At 27.3% G+C, this 25,972-nt stretch overlaps 1 protein-coding gene across 1 annotated transcript in view; it reads right to left on the bottom strand.

The window, feature by feature from the left end:
• LOC100167303 (ras-specific guanine nucleotide-releasing factor 2-like) overlaps window positions 1–20,016 on the bottom strand; it is a 53,537-nt gene extending 33,521 nt beyond the window's left edge. Inside the window, exons 1-2 of the mRNA XM_008189714.3 lie at window positions 19,780–20,016; window positions 16,589–16,752 (exon numbers count right to left, since the gene is read on the bottom strand). Of these exons, the coding sequence (XP_008187936.1) occupies window positions 16,589–16,747 (159 nt within the window). The 5' untranslated portion in view covers window positions 16,748–16,752; window positions 19,780–20,016. The remainder of the gene's footprint in view (window positions 1–16,588; window positions 16,753–19,779) is intronic.
• Between the last annotated feature and the right edge of the window lie 5,956 nt (window positions 20,017–25,972).

The raw sequence follows: 25,972 nt of genomic DNA, 5'->3' as shown, positions 1-25,972 counted from the left end.
ATTTTTCAAAAAATGTCATGTTCTTAATTTAAATAATATTTTTTATAATTTCATATTTTATAACATAATATAACATTAAATGTGGGGAGGTGTTAGAGTATAAATTTTATACTCTAACACCTCCCCCCCCCCCGAAATATTTTTCTAGCTACGGCCTTGAGCAAAACTGTAACGACCGTTTGAATAGTATTTTATTGTTTAAATATTACAGTGATAATAATTTTTCTTTGATTTATTGTAATTGCTTGCAATTGGTAATTCAATTTCTAGTGCAATTATACGAGTTTGTAAGTGCGCATATTTTAACAAACACTGGACAGTTATAATTTCGAAGAATTTTTTTTATGAAATAGTATTTAATATTCTGCATTTAATAGCGAGTTGAGAAACGGCTGCCTATTTTGTTTGATGTGAACTCCATTAACGACTCAAATTATAAAATTAGGTACTTGTAGGTAAATATAATTAATACAAAAATAAAATATTATGGTCACAAAAAAAATTTCAACCAACAAACGTGACAAAATATCAATAAAGGTTAATATTTTAATATAACAGATCGACTATCGAATAAAACAATGAAAAATTCTTTGAATTCCATAAACAATTACCACGTCTAAAAGTAGGTTAGAAACAATAATAATATATTATTGGGGGACGAGGTGGCCGAGCGGTCTAACGCGTCGGCTGCGGCGCTACCGGTCGCGGTTTCGATTCTCGGCCACTGGGCGGCATTTTTCTCCGGGCAAGTCACGGTGTCCGGAGAAACAAGTGCCGCCATCCCCCACTCCGGGGCATGGCAGAAACCTACGGGTGCCCCATTCGAAATTCTGCCAAAATACACCCACGTGTAACACTCACCTACCGTTCTAAAACTTACAGTCCCTTCCCTCTCCCAATGGCCTAAGTTGCCGCGGGATAAAAATAATAATAAAAAAAAAAAAAAAAAAATATTATTATTACATATTATAATCATTATATTTTCTCTCCCACGTATACTATTATAGTATTATACATGGTCTGCAAATGATAAACAATCCTGTATCCGATGGCATACTTCCGATTAGGGTGGTTAAGGACTTCAAGAGATGGTCAGGAGTAGGTATATACCATAATATATATAGAATACACTAAACCCCATTCGAGTAAGTTTTAGTTTGAATAGTTGTGCAACTAATTACTAAATATACTAATCATATTAATATGTTCTCGTGTCTACAATATTATCGATTATGATACATTGGTACGTACAATATGTGGAACATAATATACATAAGCCGTGGTTAAAGAAAAACTGTCGACAATAAATGGTTAGAATGAAATTTCAAATTACGAGAAACATAACGACAATCGTCATTGATAATGTAAGATCATCATATAATAATCAAATGTTTATAAAACTAAATTAAAAGCTTTATTTTTAATACAGTATAATAAATGTATTTATTAAAACAAAAGGTGAGTAAAAACTATCAAATACAATTTAAGGCACCTTATTAGGAACACTACGGATAATATTGATACAATCACGTAATTAAAACCATAAATGTCTAGGGCCAGCCTACTATATTAAGTAGATACCAATCGCCTAGGTATAAGAAACAATTGGTTAATTGACACGTAATTTCACCTTGGTCCAAAAGTGTTCCAAATAAAAGCGGCTTCTTCCGTAAATCAAAACGTCAGTATTTGAATTTTAAATTTGTGTATACTTGTTTATGTTAAACGGGTATTGCATTTAAATATTAAACAACAGAAGTATATTAACTACTTGTAGCCGTATAGGAACCTTTTTTTGTTACAGTTCATATACAGACCGCCTGACAAAAATTTAATTTATTTTTATCTTATTTATAAAATTTTCCCTTAACATAATATAATATAACACGCAGATTAGAATTTGCATCCCTGAAAGAACATTTATAAATAAACTGGTATTATAAACACACTTTTTAACTTTTAATCGCATCATTTCAATCGGAAATCGATAATACCTGCATTAAGACTCGTTACTAATATTTTATTTATATTTTTACTTTGCAAAAACACGTAGATTGCAAAAAAATATAAAAGTTCAAAATAAATAATATAATGTATTTAATGTAGGTTGTACCTACTTGAAATGGTATAAAAGCATTGAACACATATTATATTATAAATTTATAATTAATAAATAAAACCTAATCCCGAATAAAAAGGGGAACGTATTTCGTAGGAATATAAACATAATGTATGAATGTAACTACTATAAAATACCTAAGCATAAATAAATTACATATTTTATTATGTATATTGCTTATTTGAGTAGGGTCCGTATTAATAATAATAAGCTACTTAGTTATTTAAAACATAATAAAACATTTAAGTGAACGTAAAAAAATTTATATACTAAAATACATTTATAATAAATAAGTAATTATCATTACACTAAACTAGGTAACAATAAAACACAAGGTTTCGTGAAAATATACAGGCTCCGGTACTAAAAAAAAGAAGATAAAAATATGACTTGTTGGTTAATATAAAATGGATATTTTTATGTGCCCATTTTTATCCCAATTTTTATTAAGATTGATCACAAAATAATTATTCCATTTACGAGTATAGGTAAATAAATAAATATTATATGATGTTAAGTATGCAATATACGTATGTAAATTATAATTTTAAATATAGCACCCAGCATTATTCGCGAATTATACATAAAACGAATGAATTTAGTGAAGCCATCAAAACACAGGAAAGTGAACAGTTGGGCTAGTAGTTAGAAGTTCTGGAAATACAAAATGTCATTAAACAAAAAGTTGGCGAAGCTCAGCTGTATAGTAGGTTACAAGTAGGTCACTGTAATGGATGGTGTTAAATTTGAATTCAATAATATAATAAATAATAATAATATCATTGTACCCACACGAAAACGATTTTGAGCAGAGACGGTTTGTCGGCCTAGGATACTAAATATTATATTTAGGTTTATATTGTTATTATTATCAAAGCTGGGCAAGTTAGTCATTTTTTTCAACTAGTTGAAGTTAATAGTTACTTGAATAAAAAAAGTAACTTAGTTAGAATATAAGTTAGTTTCTGAAACTGTCCAAATTTCTAACTTAGTTAGAAGTTAATGTGGTGAAAATAGTAACTTAAGTTAGAGTAGAAATTAGAAGTTAGTTTTTTTTATAGATTAAAAAACCTTTTTGTTGAAATGTAAATAATAAGTTATCTAACTTATTATTGATTAAAACTGAAAAATTAAATTAAACATCCAGTAATTTGATCAAAATATTCTAATTAGGTAAGTAATAATTTCAATTAATTGGTAAATCACTTATCAGTTATTAGAACATAAAGGGTGAAACAAAATGAAACATATACATAACAGTATGAGAATTTAAAATATTAATTTTGGAATGAAAAAAAAAAAATAATAATAACTAGTTAGTTTTTTTTCTAACGAGGTAGATTAGACTATTTTACACATTAAATTCAACTAGATAAGTTACAAAGTTAATATGAATTTAAACTAACTAGTTAAGTTAGAAAGTTACTTAAACTTTCTAACTAGTTAGTACCCTAGCTAGCTTTGATTATTATACGGTAGCCAATAAGTTGAATTAATATTTTTTGCATACAGTTATCATATTTGTATATATTAATATTATACTTTAGAAGTTTCAAGTACCCACGAATAATATTTTTAAATTACAAGAAAATAATTAAAATCGTTATTCTTGGTTATTTAATAATTTCGTCCAAATTTAAAACTTAAAATATATATATTTGTATTAATATTTAATTATTGTAAAATAAATACAATGTTTTCGGAAAACATTTATTCTAACCACGTATTACTAACAGTAAAATAAATTACTATAATAGCAAAATATATATATAATATAATTTATTTATTTTTCAATGATTATCATTGAATTCAAATTTCACACGTACCTATAATACTTACTCAATAGTGCACTCGACACCTACATTCCAACTTTTCATTTTTTTTTACCGTATTTTCAATGTTATCGTTAAGTTTTTTTCTTTTTCCAACGGCAGCATATATTTTTACTGAGAATTTCAGTAAGTATATAAAAATCAAATTAAATTACTACAAAGAGACGATATGCAGAGTGGTGGACCCACATTTTGGGGGGTAGCTTTGTGCCACTCCACACCACTCATCAAGACTTTAAATACAAATAAATTATACTTATTAACTATTTTTTCGTTATTCGATTTGTATACAAAAAAATTCTCAGAAAAATATTTTGCTTTGGAGTATTAATTCAAAAGAGCAAAAACCTTATAAAAAATTATAGGGATAAAAATATGATTTGTTTCTTCAATAATGTTATTTTTTAATTACTTCAAATTAAACAAGAAAAATATTTCCAAAAATGTATTATTTACTTTTTGAGAAAATTTGTGCTTTACTTTTAAAATAATCTCTTTGTATATTATACAATTGTCGTGCTAAGACGTATTTGATATTATTGTGTTTGCGAATTCGTATAATTGCTATTCCATATGCAATATGCATTGTATACAATTAATCTATATAGCATAATATGCTGAGATAAACCTTGTTGGGATTATGTTGTCAGTTAAACTATTATTGTTTCTATTCTAAGTTTTAAAATACTGAACTAAAAAAATCATATACTGGGAGGAGACCACAGAAACAACAAATCTTATGGTGTGTGTGGCGAATAATTTTGTTCAAGTTTCATAGTAACATTAAAATGAAAAATTAAATATACTAATCATAAGAAACTAGCGTTGAAAACATATTCTCATCAGTTGGTTTTATAAGTAGGTATAACTTATAATCTAAAACTCGATTTTATTTTTTAAATAACAGGCATATTTCTTGCGTTAAAAAATACTAATATAAACATAAAAAAATACTATAACAATAATAATATAACACACCAGTTATAAAGTATTTATGTAGTCCGTAGCGCATTGTTCATATTATTTATTACCCAAATTAAAAAAAAAAAAATCATGAGCATATAATATAATATAATATCAAGAACCCTGCAGAAAGCTTCCATAGTTCACTACTAAAGTCGACAGATCCACTTCAATCCAATCTACACATAATGTATAATATGCATCGTCCACTCTGATAACACCTATAACGCGATCGTCAACACGGCCCTAAAGGCAAGTTGTTAATTTTCGTCTATTATTATCTGCAGTAATTATCACTATTAGTATTAACTACTTATAATTACTTATAACTACTTGTAATTTATAGTTACATTTTATCATTGTTTTATTGCTATTACTATTACATCCACCGTGTTATATAAGAAAGTAAACTATACATTATATCCATAGATGTAGATATAGTATATAAGCTAAGTACCTAAGTTTTATTATTTTAAATTTGAAAAAAAAATGTAATAAATTAATATATATTATTTGTATGTATTTACCACTCACACTACAATTGTACGCCATTAAAAGTTTAAAAACCTCGATTAATACTATAATACAATGTGTTTATTTTAATAAATTCTAATGCGTCATACATATTATGTATCATGTATGGATTGTTCTTATTAGCTCATTATATAGTTGTACCTACACTTGTACCTATTGCATGATATCTTCATAAACGATATTTAGTGTAGAACTTGGAAGAAAGCAAGCTAGATAAGAAGATGATGGACCACAATCATATTCGCGAAATGCACGAAAAACCTTTTCTACACAGAAAATTAATATTTTGCACGCTAAAAATCGCTGTAAGTATACCTATACCCTATCTACGCGGTGATGGCAATTATTGTTTGACGTGAATATACATATGAATTGTTTATGGAAATTGTATAATATTAATTGTGAATATTTTCCTCATTTATTTTGTATCAGAAATATTCTGTACTTATATTGTCTATATTATAATATATTTGTTCAATAATAAAGTATAAAGGTTAAGTAACATAATATAATATAGCTGTTTAATACAAATAAAATATTTTTTTTAATTTGAAATTAATTTAGGATTAATTTATAGAGCATTATTTGTTCGTTTTGATATCATCATAATATTAACTCATATGCTTAACAACGTGAAAACGACCATCGATTTAAAAAAATGTTCTATAAATATATTTTTACAGGAAATTATTTTATTAAAATATCAAACGTAGCATTATTAATTTAGGTAATAATTTCAAGTTTGAGGGGTTCTGAGACAGAGACATTAATTCTGTGAAAAAACTACGACAGTAAGCCAATTGCTAGAGTATACTTCTAAAAACATTAAATGTTCAATACGACAATACTAGATATTTATTTATGATAGCTTTCCAAAAAAATACTTGATTTCAGAAAATAGACTGTTATTGAAAGAGTAAAACCTTAAAAAATCGTTGCGAAAAAATACATATTTGATAAAATATAGTGTACTACGTTTGCATAATCATAATATACAACAATATTTTATATAGAAACTTAAAGAAAATTATAATTTAAATTTTCTAAGAAATTAGTCTCATTTAATATAAAATAATATTTTTGTATTTCTTTAGAATTGTTAAAAATAATCAGAAAACTTTTAGTATCAGAAATCTTTCAGTATATTAAAATATTTATTAAAACTTTATTACAAATCTAAACTGTGTGTATTGTATACGATACGGCTATAAACTATACATACATAAATATTATGTAAAGAGAAAAATTAATTTGTTTTTACATTTTGTACTTTTAAATATTTTACATACTGTACTTATTGTACATATTGTAAATAAAAAGTCTATGAAGGATTGGGGTTTTACGTTAGGTACCTACCTATATATAATTTATTCGTACAAATGTGACGACATTTAGACCTTTGGCTGACAGTTTATACAATTAAGTAATTACATTTATAATTGCTTGTTCCTAAATTGTTTAGTATAGTTTCAAATATGTATAATACTGAATTATTTACAAGATTTAATTTGTAATGTCTAATTCTGGAATTCGATGTCGCACTGAGTTTCTATCTAAATATACCACAATTCTTAAATTTTGCAAACTAATAGTGATTTTTAAAAAAAATTGTGAATAAATTTAAACATAACAAATAGAAATTGTTACGTTAATGAATTTTTCTGCTCTAAACTTTATGGAAATAAAATTATATATGTGAAAGTATAGGTATAAAATATGACGAACTGACTGTAATCGCGTGGTAACATACATAATATTATTATTTACGTGATCCAATATGTTTTAAAAGTATATAATATAGTAAGTACTACTTAGATTTTGAAAATACAATATTTTAAAGATAAAAAAAAATGTTTGATATTATTACTTTATTTTATTGTATTGTTGAGAATACTTAAATTAAATTATATGCTTAACTCACAAGTCACAGTAATAAAATATAATTATTTATTATAAGATATTATATAATATAATATATTCATACTAAGACGTAGATCTATAAAATATAAAGATATTTTTTCGTCTAATGTTCTTAACAAGACAGCCGGAGTCAAATTGCTATGCAAAATACTTTTGGGAATTACCTTCATTATTAGAGTAATGAAATATTGCAGCAATTTATGAAAAATAAATAAATTACTATGAAACTTTTTCGTTGATCAATGGAAACCCGATACTAGGGTCTGATGTTAAAACTATTTGCCCTTACAGTTTTCTTTTAATGTACATGAATATATGTAAAATATATTATTTTTTTTTTTTTAATGAAAAAAACATAAAGTGCTGCTGCATTATTACTGCAGTGTATACAGTAACACTCCTTTAAAATATTAAAATGATTTTAAATTATAAACTTTATATTGTTATGGTTTTTAAAAATTAAAACTATATATACACATGGAAATAAATTAATTGAATATATCTTAAAAAAAATTAAGGAACTGTTCGGGAAGTAATAATAACACGTGTATCTTATCATTGAACGAGTCGCTGTAATTGATATATTCAATTTTAATTCAACGATACGTTATCATTGTATACCTATACGAAAAACGATTCAGAGTGGAGGTGATATGTCTGTCTGCCTTATATGTTACCAATTATATTATAATATAATATATTACACAATTATATATTATTATTGTTTTTAACTTATGAGCCAACACCGAATTACCGTAGAACGATTTGAATATGTTAGTGGTATAATAATAGGTAATAGTATACAACTTATCAAAATGTTTTGAACATAATATCATTGTGTATAAAAAATATAATAATACACGTAAACATTTTAAGTTTCTGCGAACAATACTTTATGAATTAAAAAAAAGTAAACAATATCATTATTTTTGGTTTGGATATCCAATTCCCTCAACATTTGAACTTCAAACACTAATTCCATGGTTCCTTCTCCGGTCTTCGATACCACAGTGGAAAAAATCAAGCCTATGTATATTTAAGTATTTAATATTTTTAAATTGCAATAAAAACAACGTGAGGGAATTTTTTTTAAATTTTCAACCTATTTAACGAAGACTAAATATTGTTATCAAAACTTTAAACAATAATTTGAAAATTGCAAATGCCTATAAAATATTGAATAGCTTAAAAATATTATTAAATATTTTGAAAATTTAACTACCTATGTATAGAAAGTTGTAATCCAAGTAATTGCGCAATGTTTCATGTTTCTAAGAAAAATACTTATTTAATAACAACAAAATAATAAAAACTATTAGAGTATAGATCGTAATTATAAGTTTGAATATCCAATGTCTTTAAACTTCAATCGCTTATAAGACATGTAAGTACCTTTATGTTAAACTTTTTTTTAATTTTTAGGATTAATCTTTATATGATCAATTTTGTTTTATATTCTCAAAATGTATGTGATAAAATTAAACATTTTATACAATTATAATATTTATCTTAAGTGCAATAAAAGTTTCAAATTTTCTTGATTTTTATGAAATTCTTAAAAATGTAGTGTATAAAACATTTATAAAAAAAAAAAATGTTCCTATGTAATTTTGATATTTTTAGTTGTTTTTTCTTTATTCAAATAAAGTACTGAATAGCATACTTACAATTATTATTTATTAAATATTTTTTTTATTATCTAGCACTACTTTAATTTGTTTAAAGATTTTTACATCCATTAAAACTTGTTTTAGTCACTAGGAAAAGCTTATTAGTAAGGGCATTGACAACTTTTTAAAGTAAAAACAATTTTCGAAACTTTCCCAAACTGGTTTTTAAAACTAATTACTTACCCTATCTATTGCTTATAAATTTTATAAAAGGTACTTATATTATATTTAAATTGTACCACTATCATTTTATGTATAAACGTGTAATCACAATTTAATAATAATTAACCTAATTATGTGTTTTAGAGAATTGTGCAGTTTACATTAAGTAACCACTCAATTGAGTACAAAATAAGGGTTATTCTACTTTTAATAACATTTTACTATTGCATATTTACATAAAATAATATAATATGGATATACATTAGGTATACAGACATAATATATAGGGTTTTTACATTTAAAGCTTATACGATATATTTCTGTCTAATGACGTTGGATTTAAATGTAGTTTTCAAGAAATGTTAAGAAATATGTCTGAAATACATATTATATTTTGATGATATTAATATTTTTAGCCTTTTAGTTGTGTGTATTTAAAATTATAAGACTTTAACTGTATTTCGACACTTGATTTGTATAAGCCGATTTTTTAAAAAAATCATTTTGATTTTTAATTCATATTTCATGGCTATAACACCAAAAGTTTATTAAACTTTTGTAATTAAGTTAAATTTTTAACTTAAATGACTAAATTAATGAATTTTCCAAATTTCAATGCAATTTCACATATTTAACCTAACTTTACTTCGTTTTGATTCATTGTTAGACATTTTTAAATCATTAATAAATGTCTACTGCCTATAATATTGCCTGCATTCTCTTGAAAAGCCCATTTCAATCCAAGGACACTCGACAGAAATATTTTGTGTAACCTTTGAAATTAATCATTAAGTAGTCTGTACCTATGTTATCTATACGGAAATACTTAGAGAACCTAGATAATATAAAAATATTATATTATAAAATAATATAACACCTTTATATTTAAAAGCTCTTTAGAAATACCTATTATATATAGCCATATGGACAACTAGTTATAAAAAAATTAAAGAAATTCATTGAGATTCAAATAAAGTTAATTTTAAAATTCAAAATTATTTGTACTGTCAACAACTTAGTAAATATTAAATTTAACACAAAATATGTTGGTGATTATAAAAATTGTTCACCCGTCTCGGTGATACCTCCAGTTTCAGTACCTTTCATTATTATTGTTTTACTGAAAATTGAAGATTGTGTATATGTACATTTGAATAAATAAGTTAAGATAATTTATAAAATTTCAGAATAGATAAATGTATGCATTAATTAATGTTGTTAAGCTTGTACATGATTTATTAGTCAATGATCAAAAAATATTTGTTTTACTAGGTAGTCAATAGCAGCAAGTTTCTATAGCAACATATATCATAAAAAAAATTAAAATTAAGATAATTTTATTAGCCTGTCAGGCATTACATTAATATCATCAACTACGGCAGTAACAATGTGACATAATGGTTACAATCAAAAATAATATATTATAATAAATAGTAAAAAAGAGGTTGATTAGATACTGAAACATATTATGGTAATATTTATATTTTGTATAATATTAATTGTATCGCTATAGGTAACTTAGTTTGTATATGTATATTGGTAATAATAAAGTAGACAACTAAAGCTAATTTAATTTTAATTCACTGTATTTTAAAACTTTTATAAATAATATATTTTTTTTATTTAACAGTGACACGTGGAACAATGGCATAGTATTTTAATTTTAAGTTGAATTACCTATTTTTATCACTCATACATCTATCATATTATCAACATTACTGTTTTTGTGTACCAAAATTCTAAGTAATACTTATTTAGAACATAATAATTCATTGATAACTCTTTAGTTAGACAATTATAAATATTAAAAAAATATAATTAGCAATTAGTTTATAAGACATGTGAGATGTGACTGAGTTGCTTGTCGAGAAAATAAAAAAGTTAAACATTGACCTGTTGCTTTTCCCTTAGTATGGGTAACATCACAAGCGTTGTTCCTTTTTACTTTCTCACTCACTTCTCTTTTTTCGTTTTCCGGTCTATTTAGGTTTCATCCGGCTTAACCGGCCAACAAAATGAACTTGCCTAAATTTGTTGTTCTTTTCGAGAAGCTCGGCACGCAACGGGTGAAATGTGCGTCGTAAATCAAACTGTGTACGCCAGGAAAAAATAATAAAAAAGATAAGGTATATGAGGTTCAGAAAGAGCTTTTAAACCTTGCCTTTAAAAATCCAGACTTCTAGTTTATTAGTTGATTTATTAGAACATTGTGCAATTTTTTTCCAGTTAACTTATATTCTACTTTATATTGATCAAAATATATGACAGTCACGGGTTTGAACTTCGGAATTTGTGGGAGAAAAATTCTAAGTTTTGAATTAAATATTTCATAATTTTATAGCAGTTAATTTAATAATGCCATCATTAAGTTATAAAATATTTTCTATGAAACTGTGATTCACAATTACAAACTTTGAAATAAAATCCCCACGCAATAGTTATATAATGTTATGTCTATATTATAAAGTAAGGAATATTTGACGATACCTTGTCATGATTAAGACTATACACAATAATAGGGTCAAAATTTAAAGATTTTAATGATTATGATTTACAGTGAAGTGAATAGTATTTGCCTAAATTATGATGATGAAAACATTTTTTGAAGATTTAAAAGAAAATACTTTTGTTGTGAATATCACTGAAACATTTATTTTTGAATTATCACCATCAGAATGATTGAATGATTTCATTAGAAATGTTACAGAATCATATACAACTTTTATTTATCATTTGCCAATTTTAAAAATCAATGGTATTAATTTTTTTCAACAAGCAATAAATTAATATAATTTATTTTTGTGGTTATAATAATTAATGAAGTTATATCAAATATCTGTAACCTACGTTACATTTAAAACATTTTTTCTCCGTTAAATGCGTTTATTTTTAACGATATTTTTTTTATTTTTAAGCATGGATATTATTTGGTGTCATTTTGTTGCCCGTAAAGGATAGACTAGTAATTTTAAACTATCATAAAAAGTTACTTCAGGGAATTGTACGAAAATGAAAAATAATAATATCCACACGTATTTTTTTTCTCAGAATATTCGGCAAATGACAGTCTAAAATATTATATTACAGTTCACATAGACATCAGTTAAGGTTTAAATTACTTTTTCCATGTGATTTTTAATGTATAGGAGATATTTTAGTCTATCGTCAGAGGTACACAATACGAACAATATTTCAATTTTAAACTCAATGACAAATAGATAATGTGTATGAAAATATTATGGCATTAATTATTTTATTTTATTCAATAAAAATGTAATACTTTGTGCTAATAATATAAGCTTAATTTGTGAACTTATTACGAGTGTAATTTAAATTATGATACCGTATAAGCGTATTTACACTTCTACGTATATTATTGATATGCAATACATTTGAGTTCATTGCAATTATTCTACATTATATAATTTACATAAAATAAATGCCGAATTTCGTTAAATATAGCTGATACTCTATTGAATCTATACGAAACACAAATATAGAAAACAATGAATGATTATTTATATTTATAACTATATAATATAATGACATTCCTTTTTATCTTATCAAATTTATGATAAATTTCTAATTTCTTTAATTACTCCTATAATTTTGTATAATTCTTAACATTTTCGGTTTAGGTTAAGTTAATACTATTACCTGTTTACGGACAGTTTAGAGTATTCCGTCATGTTCATTATAACTTGAACAATAAATTATACGGCCTGTGTATGAGTCGATTGACGATTCCCAAGTACCTATTTACCTACACTGATACCGTTGAATTGATTCCGTGGCTATTAGAAGTATGTACGAGTTGATTTCCTTATTGTTGTATATCATTAACGAACATAATAGGTATTTAAGTATTGTAATTCAAGAAAGACCGAGAAAAAGAAGTTGTATGAGAGAAGTAATCTCATTACTAGATATCAGTTATTAAAAATAAGGTGTTTCAAATTTTTATACAGTGCTAACTGAAATGCAGTTACTTAAATTTTTTTACTATAACTTACTTTATTACAGACTATGACGATGAATACCAAAAATATTCGAAATAAAATTTGTATCATGTGCCATGATGATTTTCAAAATATAAAAAACTAAAAAGAATAACATTTTTGAGAGAATTCTCAGCCTACCTCCTCGTGGTGTCTCTTGGGTACTTAACACTATTAAGCTTAAGTGTTCATTCAACATATTGCCATATTATACAATAAACATTTATCATAATACTAATATACATCAATAGGGGAATCGACTCGTACATACCTTTTAATATCTCGGGAATCGACAAATACAATACAAAGTAAGTCTCGGGAATCAACTCAACAACAGCGAATTATACCATCATAGGTATAGAATTCAACACAACAATCAACTAGAACCTGGATTGTGAATTTATTGTATATTATATTTTAAACACCATACAGAATAATAATTATCACATGCTATGTGGCTCAATCACTAAGGTTTAACTTTTGGATGATTCACCGATACCCATTATCTGATCAAAATATACATGAAATCAGGCTACAGCTATTTAGGCCATATAATATACCACAATATATAAACATTATAATATATATTATTGTATATTATTATGTATATATTATGTACGTTATAAACTTCAACATAAATAATATTTCATATATTATACTCATAAACATTTTTAAATTAAACAGTAAATAACAATAACTTGGATCTCACAGATTAAAACTATTTTTAAAAATAAACACGATTATGCGGTAATATATTATAATATGTAATAAATACCTAGCTCCAAATGTGTCATACAAAATGTCCATGACTACTCTGACTAACCCCATCACACACTTCATTAAATGATTAGTATCAAATTTACAAATATTTTAACTACTTTATAAGTTAGATTTTTTTTAAGGAATTTAATATAAAAATTCTTTAGCACTGATGTTAAAATATCTACTAAGATGCTCGGTGTCTTATTCGATTTAAAATATGAAAACTTGGGACAGAGTGGTTCAGTGATTAGGCAGATTACCACAACACGCACAATCATCGGTCCAAATCATGGTACCTATATTGAAAAATATTGATATTTTTGGTTCCAAGTAGCTATCATTCCCCATGCCGTCAACCGACTTTTCTGAATGGTTTCCGGTTAGGATTTCATTGGGAATGTAGTCAGACGTCAGATCATATAATATCCTCTCGTAAAAAGCGGCTACTATTATGAAAATAGTAGTAAATACAAAATTTGTAAACTGTAGTTCTAATATTTCTATCTTCATACCTATATTATCTCATTATCTATCTGCTACACACTTCTTGTGATTAGCATTGAAAAATAATTTAGGGTCGTCTCAATGAATGAAAATTAGAGAGAAAAATATGAAAACCAAACAAAAATATAATAATATAGGCACACAGATAATAATATAATGGATCGATTTACTATTTAGAGTAAATTAATATTAAACTTTTTTTTTTGTTTAATTTATGATCATTATTTTTTTCAGAGGAACGAGGGCGTAATGAAAAAGCTTGCTTATCATAATACTTTATAATAATACTTGGGGCATAATGAAATTAAAAAAAAGGTGGGTAAGTGGATGTCGCTCTGCTGTACAGTAGATTACAAGTGGGTCACTGTATAATGGATAGTATTAAATTTGAATTCAATGATATAATATCATTGTATAAGAAAAACGATTCTGAGCGGAGATGGTATGTCAGTCTAGGTATAAGACATAATATTATATATGGTATTAAAAAAAAATTGACCTATAATAGGTACCTATAATAAATTCCAAATTAATCATATCACAATATCCATTAGGTACTTATAACGTGTTATACAATATGTAATTTCGTCCAAATTTGAACTTAAAATGACTATAAAAATAAACTGTGCATATGTATTTCTTAGAATTTTTTGTAACAGAATTAATTACTTACGTGGAATCTTCTTCTAAATTTTCAATTCTTAGATACAAAAGTTGAACATTTTATAAATTTTTAACTACAAAATAATTATTCAAATTAAAATTTGATAAATTTTGTAAAAATTCGATCTTTAAATGCTTATAAAAAAAAATTGTGCCTATGTATTTTTAATATTTTTCAACTGATATTGTAACAATATATCAGGAGATTTTTATTAAATTTTTACACTTTTTGGCCCAACAGTTAAAACTTGATTGATATTTATAGAAAAAAAAACTAAAAAAATTGAAAACCGAAAATGTCCGTAAAGAGCTCAAAATAAGTCAAAATATTTTGAAAATGTTATGGTGTATAGAAAATGCTAATATAAACATTCAGTCAAAATTTCATGTATCTACAGTCATTTTTTTTAAAGTTACACCAAAAACCAAATTCAATTTTGTGAAAAATTGATTTTGCGTAAAAATTCCCGTTTTTCCTTAATTTTTCTTTGGTTTTTCTTGGCGAATTTGAAAATTACTGGGAATTTTTATATTTTTATTTCGATATTCATTTTCCAATCGAACAAGATACTGAAGTTGAAAATCGAAGCATTATTTCGACTACTTATCGTGTACACAGACACAAAAATAAAAAAAAAAAATAAAAAAATAAAAATATTAAAAAAAAAACACACATCATTGTAAAATCAATACATTCATCGTTCCACTCAGAATCTAAAATCGCTTATTACAACTGTGTATAGGTATACATTACAATCGGCTCTCCAGAACCAACGTTAGTATTAAGAATAGGTTATATTTTGGTCTTCAAATGACTTGGTTGTATTATATTGGTTATAATATATTACACACTTACAAGAGATAACTGAATACATTTTATGAATAAGTTAAAAAAATTCCACTCGAACGATCAATCTGCAACGGACGGCGATAAAAATGATTTGCCATGAGCAATTTATACATTTTATAAAAGGGAGTTTATGAGCTCATTCGACTATATTATTATATAGATATAGTTGAAAATGTCCATACTAAAACGCTTTTGTTTAACATCAATATGGATATAGTTTGTTTCTATTCACACGAGCAATTCGTTTCAATGCGTTTGTGTTTTCTATATTACAATATTCAATATAATATACCTACATGAATCATATTTCTATATTCAATATTATTATAAAATTCAATTTTAACAATATGTATATCTATTTGTTATTTTTCCCAAGATATAGTAGACATTTTTAAAAATATTTTTTAATTTTAAATTTTATACTACGAATTCAATTTGTTAATAGTAATACTGAAATATATAATAAAAACATTTGAAATATCTCTTAGTTTCATTTCTTTTAGTCATGTTGTATTCGTTGGGAAATCAAAAAAATATGATTGTAGAAAAGACAATTGAGGTTAGATCAGAATAATATGTCGGTCTATGTACGCGATATTGATACTACATACCTGGTAGAGAACGAAAAATCGGTTCTTCCACCTCCCGCTGTCTGACGCTTTTTTGTGGAGATTTCCGGTGAGTGTGCTATCAGTACGGGCGCGGTCCGACAACATCAGGAGCTGATTGTCGACCACCCGGACACATCTTTGCATCTTCGGGCTTAACATCACTACTGAAAAACATTATAGCCGATTTATAATATTTTTATCGTTGATGTAAGTAGTATAATGTATTATTCTATACCAAGTTTGATTTTTCAGACCAATCTGATAGACCATATTTTTGTAAGCTATTATAATATTATATGATGAATAATGTAATATATTGCCTGATAAATCCTGATAAAGCACCATTAAAGTGTTTACTTACAGTTACTATAAATCATATTATGCATGAAATATATCATCGTGTTGTATAAACCAAAAATCCTTAATACGGTACTTATCATTTATATTCCTGCAGCATTACTAATTACCAGTATACGTTTTTCTCTTTGATATAATAATAAATAATACGCCTATATTATAACTGTGTTAAGTAACTCAATAGATAGATTAGTAATGAGATACATAATGTATTAATTGTTAATTTTTCACAAAATATAATTAATATACAAGTAAAGTAGGTACAATAATTGTACTTTAGGGGCCAAAATTATTTGGCAACCTTGTTTGACTGTATTTATGTTGAGACAATTAGACAATAACGACCATTTCGACTTTCGAGAGAATCCTGAAAGAGATTTTAGAATTTTGGCCACCAGTACAATGATTATAAAATATTATATTATAATACAAAGACAATAAGACTTTTTACCTATATAATTCGTTAAATATTTATAATGAAATAATGAAAACTAATATTTTTTTTATTACTAATCGATCTATTGAATTATCTATTTAAGTAATAATATAGATGTACCTAACAATATTATAATTTATAGTACGAAAACTGTGAAAAATGGGTTCCGGTGGGAGTATACTGTCATGGAACACTTTACATACCTAACAGTTACAGTAGACTTTTGTATGGGCGGAGGGGATTAATAAAAGGCCATTAGAAAAAAAATCAGGAACCCCAAAATTTAAAGTCCTAGTTCTACCTGTTTGTTTATGAATTTATACTTAGTTATATATAAATTACATATGAATTGTAATGAAACATATTTAATACACATTTCCAAATCTTAATCTAAAATTATCTTCATGAAGAATAAATAAAAAAAAAAAAAAAAAGTAATTACGGTATAAAACTTAATTTTAATTTATTTTATTTTATTTTTTCCAAATTATCTTTTAACTCTTCTGCAGTAATACGAATATTGAATTTTACTATCATCAAGTAGACCAGGCTTATCGATAACTAACAAGTGCGATAACAAGATCGGCGATTTGATCTATTACCTATATCTTGTGTATTATACAAAAATATAATATATACCTACTATTATAGGTATGCTATATGTATTTTCTAATAACATTTTCATACAATTTCTTTTAAAAAAAAAGGCCATACTAGTGGGCCCCCTGACCTCTGCCCCGGCATCCGTCTTATACTTATACGTCCTCCCACAATAGATCAGTATTCAAAATACATAATGTTATGTCGTCAATTATAATATTGCAATAATTACAATATTTTAATGATTTTGTAGGTTGTTATTAAATAATATGTTAATGCTTGTGAAAACAATTTAGGAAATAATATCATAATATTCTACATATGTAACTTAAGCGAAAATGAAACAGAAAACAATTGTTGTCGTCTCTATTCAACACTCGTCAGTATAGGTACAAACATATACATAAATACATGTTATTATAATATTGTCTTTGAGCGTATCCCGAGATAGGGTGGTTGAAAGAGAGCGGTCGGCTATGTGACGCAGGATAACATATATATTTCGAAAGTCAACACTCGGTGTTTAAAAAAAAAAATCAATACATATATAGGTGCTATACAGTACACAATGTCATGTACACAACAACTAATATACATTTCCCGTGTGTACATAATATCCCGTCGTTTGTGCAGAGGCATCGGCGCATCGCAAACAAGTGGCGCTAGCGAATAATATTATTGGATTCGGCTGCGCGGACGAGACCCAAATCGCGATAATACATTTATACTATCATGAAATGACATTTCAATACGAAACACACAATAGTATCATAATAATAATATAATAACCTATTAGGTATATTATGTGTGTGTGTTTTTACGGATATAAATTATATGTATGTATATGTTGTATATATTATATAATATTTGATATGTATATTATATATAATAGATATATTATCCCGATCCCCAGTTGCGCGATTATAATAACGGCGTGGGAAGAACGAAAACAAATAGTACGCGCTATACGCGTATGACCCAGACGTGCACGGAAAGCCTCGTATAGGTATAATTACTGCAGAAGTCGACGAAGGTTTTAAAAGATTATAATAATACAGGTATTATAATACCTGTGAACATAGTTATATTATGTCTATATATGATATTAATATAATAATAATATATAGGCACTCGTGCACCGACGAAAACAACAACGAATTGCGCACTGCACGGTCGTGTAGGGTAGTACCCATTATTCTACCGACATATAACCACATAGGGTGCGTCGCAATAATAATATTATTAATACTTAATATGTTACGATATTAATGATTAAACTTTACGGTTTACAAAATAAAATATATCGTTTACAATATAATTCATCAACCCGGTAAAAGGGTAGGTTTTGCCACGGTATATGATTAAACTTGCGTACTAGTGCATCAGTCCTTATCAAATATTACAACATAACGTAGGTAATACCTAACATAAATTATTGTAATACGAGTGACTGCCGCAGCGTAAAATAATAATAATATTAAAATATGCAAGCGCGCCATAGTACTTCCGGACGGAAAACGTTTTACGGAATAATTGTTTATAATATATTATATTATTATCATATAGGCTGCTACGTCGGTCACGTATAAGCGTGTGCTTCGTATTATTAGGTATTACTATTATCTTAACTTCGACCGCGTTCAAAAAATAACAAAAATACTCGAATAACACCCCCGCAGTAGAAGATAATAATAATATTGTGTTAAGACACAACAGCAACAATAATAATAATAATAATAATTTACAGTAATAATAGCAATACAAATATTGTTATGCGCTAATATAATATACAACTCACCTGCGTGACTAATTGGCACACGTGGTCGACTTAGGAGTCGGCGACGGCGACGGTGGCAACCGCGGCGGTATCGTCGTCGGGTTGACAGCCGAAGTGACGACGACCCGGCGGCGGCGGCGGCGGCAGCGCAGCAGCAGCGACGACGGTGGTGGCTGACGCGATTCGCTGTTGCGTGTGGCGGCGGCGGCGGCGGTGGTGGTGGCTGTGGCGCGCGCGGCCGGGTCAGCTCGTGACCCTGAGCCGCCGTAGTGCGTACTGTTGTCCCTCTCGTCGGTTACGTTGTAATATACTATATAATAAAATATATATTATATACGTGCGGAGCATCCCCCTCCCCGCAAAGGCCCGCCGCCGCCGCCGGTTCGATCGTGCGCCGTGGGGCACCACAGGTGCTTTTGCTAAACGCAGCCTCGTGCCCTTCTTTCGGCGGCGGCATCCCCGTCTATCGAACACCCGCAGTCGGCCCACTCTTCGATTCAACCCTCCCCCCCCTACCGCCACGCAACGACTACGGTCGCATCCGGCTCGCCCGGCGGCACACGATCCTCTCGCCGAAGCCGCGACGACCGAGCTGGCGGCGTTGGCGGCGGTGTCCTTTTGCGCGCGCGAAGAAAGATTTTTATTTTGCCGCCGCCGCCGCCACGGGCACACACGAACGCATCGCGCGCGCTATATGTCGATATATTATTATAATATTAATAACAATATAATATTGTTATATTATGTTTTGTTGTGCGTGCACATCATCCACGACGACCACATTTTTTTTTTTTTGGGGGGGGGGGTGTTACTGCAACCCTCATATTTTTTTGTTTTGTTTATCTGTGTGCGCATGTATCCCACACGCACTTCTAATTATCTGGTATACAATTTGCAAATGGATTGTAATAAATAAAAATTTAAATCAATGTATAGATTACGGTATAGATTCACCTCCATTTTTTCCTTAAATAATGTGTTTATTCAAATTCTGATAATTGGAATTTTTTAAAATGCTTAAGGACTATATTTTACTCCTTAAATAGAACAAGCTTACGAATTTGCCAAATTTGAATAACAGTTTATTAGCGGCATCACGTGTTTTATAGTATTATTATTTCTGCACGAGTAAATGCTAAGCAGGTAAGTGTAAAGTAAGGTTGAGCCGCCACATTATATTACCTATATAATCATACATACTACAGTGAGCCTATACACGACACGCGGGCCCTCCGATTTGGATATTCATTAGTAGCTAATAGTTATTAGTTATTACTTATTAGATTAATAGGTACATATGACGAACTAATTCACACAATTATCACCATCCCTTCCCATCACCAACTATTAGCCAACTCAGGATTGTGCCAAATAATATAAAAGACGATTTAAAACATAATTTTATTATTCTTAATATCCAAGACATCTCTGAAATACTTATGATAATATTTGGGTAAGATTTCTTAAAAGTAAAAAGAAGATGAGTAGATTAGATTGTCGGTGAGAAATATTGGAATGGAACAATATTGTTATAAAAGCAACCATTGCGTTTAGAATTGTCATTTAGATGACTTGCATTTAGATTGTCTATAAATCCCATAATACATTTCTGTCATGTTGTTATGATAGTAGGTATATGATATATCATCCGACTAGCGTCCCAGTGTACCAAGGGTTACAACCTAATTTCTATGCGAGTCCATTTTGAAACTTACCAAAATTTCAACAGTTCAAAACACTTTTAATTACTTTTCTCACACATATACGATAAATTGTCTTAATAATCACTATTATCGCAAACCTCGTACAAACCGCTGCTACGAAACATTGCAAACTGGAACGAAAAATATTTATTTTTTCACCATTTTATAAAAATGTAAAAACTATATTCAATATAATATAATAATATTGGATCCACTTCCGCCAGTTGGTTATTCTGCATATACCCACTAATTACTATGTATAAAGTATATTGTTTAAGCTACTTAAGCCAATATTTGCCATGTACAAAATATCAAAATAACTAAAATTCCTAATTTAAAACTGTTTTTTGTAACTTTTTTTTCTATTATAAATGTAATGTATTTATGTTTATAATGTTATGCTTTTATCAAGTAAGGGTAGGGTAACCACTGGGTGACTCCTCCCATCAAGTTTTCATGTAAATATTCTTTTTTTCAAATATCACATATTCTTATTGTCTCTAAAGGAACAGATTGTATATACCTTATAAAAAGTAAAATAAATAAATATAATGTTATGCTAATGACCATAGTAGTCGAAGCAGAAATTTGTACAATTTCAAAACCAATAAAAAAAAAAATATATTGTATTATTAAAAATAAATAAACATGCCAGAATAAAAATTACTACCTATTATTAAAATCGAAGTTCCTTAATCTGAAAAGTATGAATGCAAGTTTGATTGTAATTTGTATTATTATATTAATAATGAAAAGCTTATAATAATAATATTATCTATAATTATTATTTCCTGTTTTATTCACATATAAAAGTTTATATTTAAATAGGTAATACAATTAATAATAATAATATTAAAATATGTATTTGCAATACCTATGAATATTATTTTATTGTTGACAATTACAATTGTTTTTAAAATACCCAATAGGTACAGTACCTATATATATATATTTTTTTTTTTGAACTTAAGCCCGGCAACTATGGCCATTAGCTGTATTGGTTTTGTACGTTTTAATGATGGTAGGGGGGGGGGGACACGTGTGTGTTGGGTTTGGCAGAATTTTTGATTGGGCACCCGTAGGTATCTATCATGCTCAGGTGGGGGATGGCGGCACTTGTTCTCCAGACACCGCGACTTGCACGAAGAAAAATGCCACCCCTGACCAAGGAATCGAGCCGGTGTCGGCTGCGTCGTAACGGACGCCTTAGACCGCTCGGCCACTCCGTCCCCACTTAAATATATTATATTATATTAAAATGCATTCATTAGCATTATATTATCAATTGTTAAAACATTTTTCGATACCTAGCTATGATGCTTAGGAAAAAATGTAGATACATGATTTTTGTCTCATGATACTCTCATTGGACTCGTATAATCCACAACAAGTATAAGTAGAGCTGTAAGCTTAAACATTTTCAAATGAAAATTACTTTTTTCAGTGGAATTTTAAGCAACATTGAAAATTTTCAACAACTGAATTTTTTCAAGTTCTTTTAATTTTTCAATTTTAGATTCTGAGTGAAACAGATGAATGTATTGAGTTTACAATGATGTATATGTTTTTTTTTTTATTTTAGATTCTGAGTGGAACGATAAATATATTGATTTTATAATGATGTGTGTTTTTTTTTTTTAAATTTTTTTTTGTGTCTGTGTACACGATAAGTAATCAAAATAATGATTTGATTTTCAACTTCAGTATCTTGTTTGATGGGAAAGTGAATATTGTTGGTGCAATAGGAAGGTCAAAATTTAAAATTTCCAGTATTTTCGAAAGCGCCATGAAAAACAAAAGCAAAATTAAGGAAAAACGGGAATTTTTACGCAAAGTCGATTTTTAATAAAATCGACTTTGGTTTTTGGTGTAACTTTAAAAAAAATGATCGTAGATACATGAAATTTTCCGTGGTTGTTTATATTTCCATTTTCTATACATGATAAAATGTTCAAAATATTTTGATTGGTCTTGAACTGTTTAGGGACATTTTCAGTTTCCAATTTTATTAGTTTTTTTTTCTATGAATGTCAATAAAACTTTATTTGTTGAGTAAAACTACTTGAAAATGTAATACAAGGCTCCTGATATATTGTTACAATAGCAGTTGAAAAATATTTAAAATATTTATTATAAGCACAATTTTTTTTATAAGGATTTATAGTTCGAATTTCTACAAAATTTATCAAATTTAATAATTATTTTGTAGTTAAAAAAGTATTAAATATTCAAATTTTATAGCTAAGGGTTGAAAATTTAAAATAAGTTTCCACGTAAATAGGTAAATAAATAAATTACTTTATTCACAATATCATCAGATATACAAATATACTTAGTAATATCATAGGCTGACTGACGGTTTTCGCTTAGAATCGTTTTTCTTATACGATGGTATTAAATAATTGAATTCAAATTTAACACCATTCATTACAGTGACCCACTTGTAACTTACTGTATAGCAGAGCAACATCCACTTACCCACTTTTTTTCTACAGAAATCAAGTACACCATACACGAATACCAGTAGAGGTAGGCATAGACTGTTGGAAAATAACTGACTCTTTTTGACCTGCTTACGGACATTGTCATTTTTCAATTTTTTTAATTTTTTTTCTATAAATATCAATAAAATTTTATTTGTTTGGTAAAAATGCGTGAAAATTGAATTCAAGGCTCCTGATATATTGTTACAATAGCAATGGTAAAATATTAAAAATACATAGGCACACATTTTTTTTATAAGCATTGAAGTTCGAATTTTGACAAAATTTATCAAATTTAAAATTGAATAATTATTTTGTAGTTAAAAATTTATAAAATATTCAACTTTTATATCTAAAGATTGAAAATTTAAAACAAGATTTCACGTAAATATTTAATTCTGTTACCAAAAATTCTAAGAAATACATAAGCACAGTTTATTTTTATAGTCATTTTAAGTTCAAATTTGGACGAAATTACATATTAAAAAACCTGGAATAACTATTTTAGTTATTTTGTTGTGATTGTAATGATTGTATAATATTATTTGTGGGTATACTTGAAACTTCTAAAGTATACTATTATATTTCTATGATAGTACCACGGTTTTTTGTTGATGTATAACGCGTTACCTGATGGGTATTGTGATATGATTAATTTGGAATTTATTATTAATACCTATTATAGGTCAATTTTTTTTTAATACTATAGATAAGTATACCTATAATAAGTATGTCTAATACCTAGACTGACAAACCGTCTCCACTCAGAATCGTTTTTCTTATATAGTGATATTATATCATTGAATTCAAATTTAATACTATCCATTATGACCCACTGGTAGCCTACTGTACAGCAGAGCGACATCCACTTTTTTAAATTTATAACACCTACATTTTTACGTAATAAAATATATTATACAGTTAGAATTTTTATTTTATAAATAGGTAAGATGGAAATTTGTTTGTGAATAAATGTATAATTAACAAATTAAATACAAAATCCATATAAAAATATTTTTTAAAAATGTTCACAGTTATTAAACATTTTCATGAAAACATACAGCTCTAAATATAAGGATTAAGGATTGCATACAAATAGTTTTTTGCCCAGATACCGGTCGCACCTTTTAGAAACGTAACGTATTAGTGGCCCAATTTTCTAAAAAAAACATTCATTGCGGCTCAACTCATGGACTCCCGTTTATTTTTAATTTTAGTTGATGATTAGGTACCTACCTACGCTTGTTTAATAGTATGGATTTTAACATTATGGATTTATTTTCCACTAAACCCAATGATTATATTCAGATTTTTTTTTTTTTAATAATAATTGTCATTATCATTAGGTAGTATTTATATAAATGACAATTATTTTAAGTATTGGTAGATACCTATAGTAAAAATCCCATAACCTCAATTAATATTAGTATAATAGTATATAGCAAAATTATGTATATTCAACGACAATAGTAAAAATATTCATATTAATTATAATACCTATGTATATTATATTATATTGTATGTAATATAATATGACGTACCTAATATGTATAGTTTTATAACTTATTATAGTAACAATATATTATTTTGATTAATATTTTAGAAAATAATAATTAGACCTATGATAAGAATATTTTTGCTAATACAACCTAGTAAAATTTAAATTATAGGTATTATTAAATTGTTTTGTCAATATTCGTTTAGTATTAAGCACAACACACAGCCAAAATGTGATTTATTACAGGTAACAAATGACTGTATGCAAACTGCACTAACATTCACTGTATTAACCTTTCATAAATCTTATTATAGACAATTTCAAAACATCTGCGTAAAATATTATTTATATATATATACAGTAAATTAAATTAAACCATTCTACAATCAATGGTCCCGGTGCCAGTCTTTCAAATTTTCCATAATTCTATAACATTTGGAAATTAAAATTTATATTTTAGTTGCCACCTTAATTATAAGACATTTCCACTAATCTACTATCCGATACCTATTTAGGGGGGTTAGTAGAGT

This window comes from Acyrthosiphon pisum, chromosome A3, assembly GCF_005508785.2.
Source record: "Acyrthosiphon pisum isolate AL4f chromosome A3, pea_aphid_22Mar2018_4r6ur, whole genome shotgun sequence".
In the NCBI taxonomy this organism is placed as follows: Eukaryota; Metazoa; Arthropoda; class Insecta; order Hemiptera; family Aphididae; genus Acyrthosiphon; species Acyrthosiphon pisum.
Note: the sequence above shows the minus strand (reverse complement) of the source record. Positions and strands in the feature narration are given on the sequence as shown.